At 36.6% G+C, this 7,500-nt stretch overlaps 1 protein-coding gene across 1 annotated transcript in view; it reads left to right on the plus strand.

The window, feature by feature from the left end:
• LOC125045622 (facilitated trehalose transporter Tret1-like) overlaps nt 1-2,170 on the plus strand; it is a 15,017-nt gene extending 12,847 nt beyond the window's left edge. Inside the window, exons 6-7 of the mRNA XM_047643009.1 lie at nt 1,568-1,630; nt 1,854-2,170. Coding sequence (XP_047498965.1) covers nt 1,568-1,630; nt 1,854-1,994 — 204 coding nt within the window. The 3' untranslated portion in view covers nt 1,995-2,170. The remainder of the gene's footprint in view (nt 1-1,567; nt 1,631-1,853) is intronic.
• The last annotated feature ends 5,330 nt before the right edge of the window (nt 2,171-7,500 follow it).

Here is a 7,500-nt window from a genome sequence, read left to right on the forward strand (position 1 = left end):
AAAACTGCAAATTAATATAAATAACCGGCTACTTCCAGCCAACCTTGTTTTGTTTTTTTCGCTATCCAAATATATGTTACATTAATTTTACATTCACGATGTAAAAGCTACCTCGTGGACTGACTTGAGGCAAGCGCTTGTGGCGTTACCAAGCCCAGATTCAAGATCAAACACATTAAAAACCATGACTACTGGACCAACTCAGGATATGGCAAGACAAACCCAGGACTGCACATTAGGTGGAGGGCAACACTATCTCTCGAGCTCCCGTCGCCAGTCATGCGAGGTCTCCCGGCCACCATATATGTAGTGAATTAATTAATAGCTTTTTTTAACCAATGGTATAAAAATATGCCTTGGGTTATTAAAAATAATAGATATCTGCAAGCATTAATAGATCCTCGATTGACTCCAGAATATAAACAAACGTGTAATGAAAATGAGACACTGGATGCAGTACGTCACATTAGAAAAAAAAAAAAAAAATGTGATGCTCTTCACATTCTTCTTGACAAAATATTTTTCTATTACTAGCAAGAATCAAGTTGAGCCTTCCATCTATCGTGTAGATGGTTCTGGTTTGGCATCCAACAGTGTAACCGGAACCTGCATGGATGGAGGGGTTGGCTACAACAACTAATAACCAAGGGATTCCAGCGCGGAAAGAAAAAAAGAACGTGAAGAGAGAGAGAAAAAAAGAAAAAAGAAAGAGAAAGAGAAAGAAAGAACAGGACTGCCACGCAACCTAATGATATTATTATAATGCTAAAAATAGTAATAATACTGATAAAACTAATAAAATAGTAATGATAGTAAGATAATAATAATAATTATAATAATTGTAATTATTATCATTATTGAAATGGAAATAGAAATGAATATATAATAATGATGGTGATAATATAATGATAATTATATATATGAACATTATCATCATCATCACCATCACCATCACCATCACCATCACCATCACCATCACCATCACCATCATCATCATCATCGTCGTCGTCATCGTCATCATTAAAATCATCTCCTTTATCATAAATGTAGATTTTTCCCTTATATGATGCCACTGACAGGCTACGACTGTACAATAAAGAACTCGCTGGTCATTAGAATTGGAGCAGATTAGACTGATGACCCACACTAGCCTACTCCCCTTGACCGCGAGGCGGCTGATGTGCAGAAACGTCCTATATTCGTCCAGTAGTGTGGAGACCTGATGTTATATGGGCTTTAATCAGTCACCCCAGAATCTCTGAAAGCGTTAGTTTCAGTTTAGCCTATAGCAGTGATAGTGAGGATATGAATACCCCAAAAGTGACAAAAGGACTTATAAACCCGTTGTTTCAGTTCCGTAATTATTGTTGTAAACATTATTAATATCGTGTTAATAAGTACAATAATTATCGTAGCCATTATTGTCTTTTATTCTATTGAAATAATACACATCATTCTAATGAAAAAAAGTAGTAAGGATAATAATGACAGCAATAGTTCTAGTGCCAGCACCACTGTGAGCACCGCCAGATAATTTGAATTTCCATTTCTTCTGTTTCATCATTAGCCAGACGAGCAAAATGCAGGGACGGAAGCTAGAGCTCAATATCTACCTTTGCCACCGAAAAAGGTAAGTATAAACTCCTTTTACTATATTATAATTACCTTCTTTGTTATTTGTAAATAAATATTTTGGTAATAAGCTAAGCGAGTGAAGCAAAACATATACGAATATTAAAGGCAACTAAAGTTCTATGGCAAGGAGAAATGTAATTCTCATAAAATAACAATAGAAAATAACTGATATGTCTTATACAGATGACTTTCTTACTTCATCTGCATTTGCTGTACAGGTGCCGAGTTTGATTGCAGTGAGCGGTGCGGATCTCATTAATGGGATGGGCGTGGCTGAAGTGTGGTCTTGCCCAAGCTCCAGGACACCAGTAGGTTCACAGAGACCGAGGGTGGTGTGTCTTAGCTTAGTAAGTATGTGAGGGCTGTTGCTCATGGAAATACTTTGTTTACCCTTAGACCGCACTTATCGTCCACTGACGTAGACACACAAGGTTCTGTGCTTTCATGGGCATTAGTTTAAAGTCATTTAAATGAGTCTTTTTATTATATTATTATTGTCTATAGGCCAAGTAAAAAGGAACGCACGACCTAAAAATTAAAAATACTGATGCTTTGCATTATGTAAAAAAAGATAATCAAAGAATCAAAGTTGTGTTTCAGAATTCACTAATTTTGCAGTATCGCTGACCCTAATAATGGGTCTCATAATTGCCCCACTGGCCGGCTCAAAAGCAGAATGCATGGGTCCGCGACAACTGCTTGTGGTGGGATGTAAACCCTTTCTTGTGGCAACAGAACTGATATGTGCTCTGTCAGAGGGTATTGCTGGAGCCTCCCTCTTCTTGGAGGTTGAAGGGGCTGAATGGGTGCCTTGACGTCCGTTATAGTGATCAACTATCGCATCGGTCTGGGACCCATTCCATGCGCACATTAGGAACTTCAATAATCATCTTTACTTATTTACTCATTCCAAGGTCCTCCTGAGAATAACACCGGCCTGACTTTGTTTCTAATTTGGAGAAGTAAATCTAGCTATCACCCCACTGGTTCTGCTCTTAATTTCCGTGACTTGCTTTACAAGACAGGTGTTTATAACTAGGAAGAAAAATGGGCAAGCGAGAGATATAACTGCATTTGAGGACTTGTCAAATTCAGCAGAAAGTAAAGGACGCACTTATTCCCCATTTGATGCCACCACAATGGAGAGGAAATCTGAAAGCTTATATATTATTACACACACACATATATTTATATATTTATATATATATTTATATATATATTTATATATATTTATATGTATATACACATATATAAACATATATATATATACATATATGTATATATATACACACATAAGTCGTTGGAAATTGGACAAATAGACCACCATGCCCCTTCTGTTAATGACAAGATGTGTAATAATTACATCACATGTTGCAACATGACTATGCGACTTTGGTCTTGACCGTTCCAGGAAAATAATTGCCATGTGGTGAGCGCACCAGAACCATGTACTTAATGCTAATTGCTTTTAATGATCCCACATATGTGTAAGATATGTAATTTATGATATGACCTGTCAATAGTGTGAGCATCACTAAATGATAAATAGGCCTACATCCCTTGTATGCACCTGCCTAGCAGTAAATGAGTTGCTTTCCTTAAGGGCTAAATACCTACTTGGGTAATTGACCTTCCACTTTGTAGTAAGTAATTACAGGGTGTTATAATTCACTTTCACTGGCTTAGCCTACTTCCTACTCGGCTAATTGACCTCTCACATTGTAGTAGGTGATTACAAATTAATTACAGGGTGTGATAACTATTTCGAATGATTTCTTCCACGAAATTAGTGTCCGAGGTCCTCCAGTTAATAACAACACCTATTCCATCCCGTTGAAATACAGAGACGAGATTAGGACCAAGACTGTGTTGAGGAAAGATAGAGGGTTGCGGTTAAGTCTTGATTTCAGAGCTCTTAACGAATGTATTGAGGAGGACCGATACCCCTTGTCAAACATAGAGTCTATCCTGCAAATGCTAGGTAGGAGTTGTATCTCCTTGTGTTTGGCATTGAGACCATAGATGTAAGGGGACAAATAGCTTACGAAATGTTGAAGACCTTCTTTGGGGTTATGTAAAATTTAAGTTATGAGGTGAAAGTGAACTCTCTAAAGAGGAGTTTGAAGGGGTTTCTGGGAAAATAAAAAATTATCAAGCACGACCTGATGGGATATTGTATAACGTTTGGAGGAGCCTTTTAGAAAGGTCTTTTGAGTGTTACCAGAATTGTACAAAGTACAGCATTAAGGTAGCTCATTCAAATCCTGTTGCAGGGCATGGAGGTGTGCTGGTGATTTTAAAGAGAAGTTAGTAAAGGGGTATAGTTTGTTTTACGAAATATGTTTGCGTTGTAAGCCAGGTGAACATATCCCTATTCCTCTCTTAAGGTATGATGAGGTTTCAAAGCCTTTTGAGCGTGTCCATATGGATATAGTGGATCCATATCTGGAATCAGGTGTTTTTTGTTATATTTGTACAGTAGTAGATGCATTGAAAAAATACTTTTTGATAGAAGAATATGGGATTGACAAATATACAATTATTCCATGTCATCCAAGCTCAAATGGGCAAGTGGAAAGAGTAAATGGTACATTAATTTTTTTTTGCGTATGATGGTCCGTCAGTGTAAGCTCGAATGCTACCTATGGCAGAGTTAGCTTACAATACTGCTTATTATAGTGATAACAAAAAAAAAACCTGTTTCACGTTAAAGCATTGGGGCCTTCATATTCTGTATACCCAATTTTCAAAGAACATAGCTCATTGCTATAATGATGAGGATTAGTTACAAGAGACGAGAGTCATGGGCTCAAACAATATTATGAGATGTAAAGAATGTATCGAGGAAGAAATCCAGAGAAGGTTGAGGAATCGACCCTATGCCATGCTTTCTCAAATCATGGAAGGAGACCGGGTATATTTTAAAGCAATTTCTAAGGTGGGGTTGAGTAAAATAGTGCAGCCGTTATATACAGGCCCATACAAGGTTATAGAAAAGATCAGTGATGTAGTATTTGAAATTAAGAGAACTGCTGACGAGAAAGAACGCAAAAAATATGTAGAAAGGTTGAATTTAGAAATGTAGTTAACAAGGGGACATGTCCATAATATAGATAAGGTCTACCCAACAGATGAAAATATTGAAACAAAATTAGAGTACAACCGTTGTTTGGAAAGGCTGGGGGATTCAGAGAAAAATCCTGAACCGAGAAAAAGGGTAAACAATTGTGTATATAACTTCTAGTAGAAAGATACAAAAAGTACAGATTATAACCTAGGGTAAAAAAAGAGTATACAGTGAATGCAAAATAATTAAAAATTAACCGTGGGGCCATGTGCATAAAACTGGGGTTATTCTGAAATTATTGTGTATCAAATCTATCAAATATCAACAAATTGTAGGGATGCCCACAGCCAAGTCCAAAGACTCCCATGCTGCTATTCGAAGGTAACTTAAACGTCGAGAATACTGACTGTTCCTGTTAAAATAAACGAGGGAGAGTTTTTAGAGAAAATAGGAGAAATATTAGAAGAGACTGAGGATAGTTTAAAGAAGCTTTGGGTATCAGAAATGAACTATCCAGAGATAAATCGTATGTTGGAAAAAAAAAGAATAATGATTGCTAACACAATTGTCATGATAATTGACAATATGAGAATGAATATAGACAATCATATGACAACTATTCAAGATTTTTTTTTAGGTCAGACCGACAGAAACGTTCTCTCTGGGAGTTACTAAATTTGGTTAGCAATATTACAGCTTTGATAATGGGGAATAACTAATAACGATATAAATATGTTGCACAACTAAATAATGGAATCTGATAGATTGGAAAGATAGATTGTTAGGCTGTTACAACTGACCTGTTAGATACTGTTATTATTTGGAGGGATGAAACAGCGAGGGCACTGGACAGAATGGATGAAACTATTGGGATCATAGATGTAGTAGAGAGGATATTTTTGTGTATTTCTGTTTTGAAGAACTACCAGGCTATTTTCCGAGGAGTAGAGGAAAGGCAAAATTTTGTTTTGGGAGTTCTTGAGCACCATGAAAAGCAAACTTTGGCAGACTTTCACCAACTTTTATTACCCCTGATGCACTCTTATCCATATTAAAAAGGAGAGTGTCCCTCTTAATTCCTCCAAATGAAGAGAACTTACACACTGATGCCTATTTTGGGGGGTGAAGTGTGATGGTATATCTAACATTCCCTCTACCAGGCCACCAGATGAATGATTTCCTGGGCCATGCTTTTTCCATCTTAAACTCCACAATTTATTATGCATACCTAGATATCTGCCGCAGTCCTTGTTTCAGAGGCCATGGACATGTTTGTGAAGAAGAGACACCTTATTGATTGCAAAGAAATTCAGCCGGTATGGAGTTGCTGCCCTCTGCAATGTGGCCTTTTTCAAGTCCAGGAAGGCCCTCAAGATTGGCACTCTAACAGTACAATCTGGTCGCGCCCAAAATTCACTGGCAAGAAGTACCTCATGTGGACGAACTTCGAGAAAAAGAGACCATAGAAGAACCTATGCTGAAGGCTTCTGTTCACCGGGCCTCCTAACCAACACGAATGGTTGCTTGCGTCTCTTGGAACACTCTTGGGTACGAACATATGTAGGACTAACAAACACTAAATGTGTTAGTTACATGGCTTTGTGGGTTTTCACAATAGTGGGAAAATTATATGTTGTGTTATTTTCCGTTGGACGTCGTACGAGAAAGGTCTGAGGAATTATACATTTCCTGCATACTTTTGGTGGCTATTTTGGTAAGCATGGCTTGCCAGTTACACTTATGAAGTTTTTAAGAACTCTCCTGTGACTGATTTAGAAACAATGTATTTTTTAAAGCAAACTATATAACATATTGCAGTTGGAAATGTAATAGAAAAAAATAAAATGCATGAAACTTTAACATTAGTTTCCTTAATCCCTTCATTACAAGAGTTATGATTTTAATATTCTGAAAATAATTAATTCACCTGAAGGAGAAATGCTGTCCCTGTTTTCTTAGAAAACAATGTTGTTGGTTATAAATATACTCTAATAGAAATATAATATTCTTTTACATACACTGTTTATTAGAAGTTTCGAAGACAACAAGATATCCATCACCAGTACTGTCAAAAAGAACCATTGAAAAATTAAAAATGTCCGGATCTGAACTTTAAGTGTACAAACAGAATTACAAATATGTAAAAGTAAACAGGGACAATATATACATAAGGTAATGCAAAATGAAAACATATAAAATAATCATACAATATAAACATATAAATGGAATAAAATAGCATATATACAAAATCTATCACCGCCAATATGGTAAACTGACCAAAAGTGGGTGTTGGTTGAGATTGATTGATTGATCGTTAGCGGCGAACACCTTGCTAGACTGAAATATTAATATATTTAAAACGTTAAATAAATATTATATTCAAAATCAAAGCACAAACATTTTGCTCTAAATATATAAAATTATTGCATACACATGCATAATTAGATTTTATTGAATATATTAGTTTCCTGTCATAATCCTCCCCCAATACATTTTTCAGTGTATATGGGGAGACATGTAACTTCCTCTTTGGTCTGAAAATGTTGCACATCTTTCCCTCATATGTGCGACCGTTAATGACTCTTGGCATTCCTCACAGTATACTTCAGTTTTAGCCATCATTGGCCCATGAGTCATGAAAGTCTTGTGTGCCCGATTCTCAGCCTTGTTAATACAACTTCTACTTGTCGGTTGGGATGGATGCTGGTCACCCAACTGTAGTGCCCTCTCTGAGAACCACTCAAATATTTTATCCAGAAGGGCACTATCTGTTATTTCCAAGGCGTGGTTTCTCCAAT

The sequence above is a fragment of the Penaeus chinensis genome, chromosome 37 (assembly GCF_019202785.1).
Source record: "Penaeus chinensis breed Huanghai No. 1 chromosome 37, ASM1920278v2, whole genome shotgun sequence".
Classification (NCBI taxonomy): domain Eukaryota; kingdom Metazoa; phylum Arthropoda; class Malacostraca; order Decapoda; family Penaeidae; genus Penaeus; species Penaeus chinensis.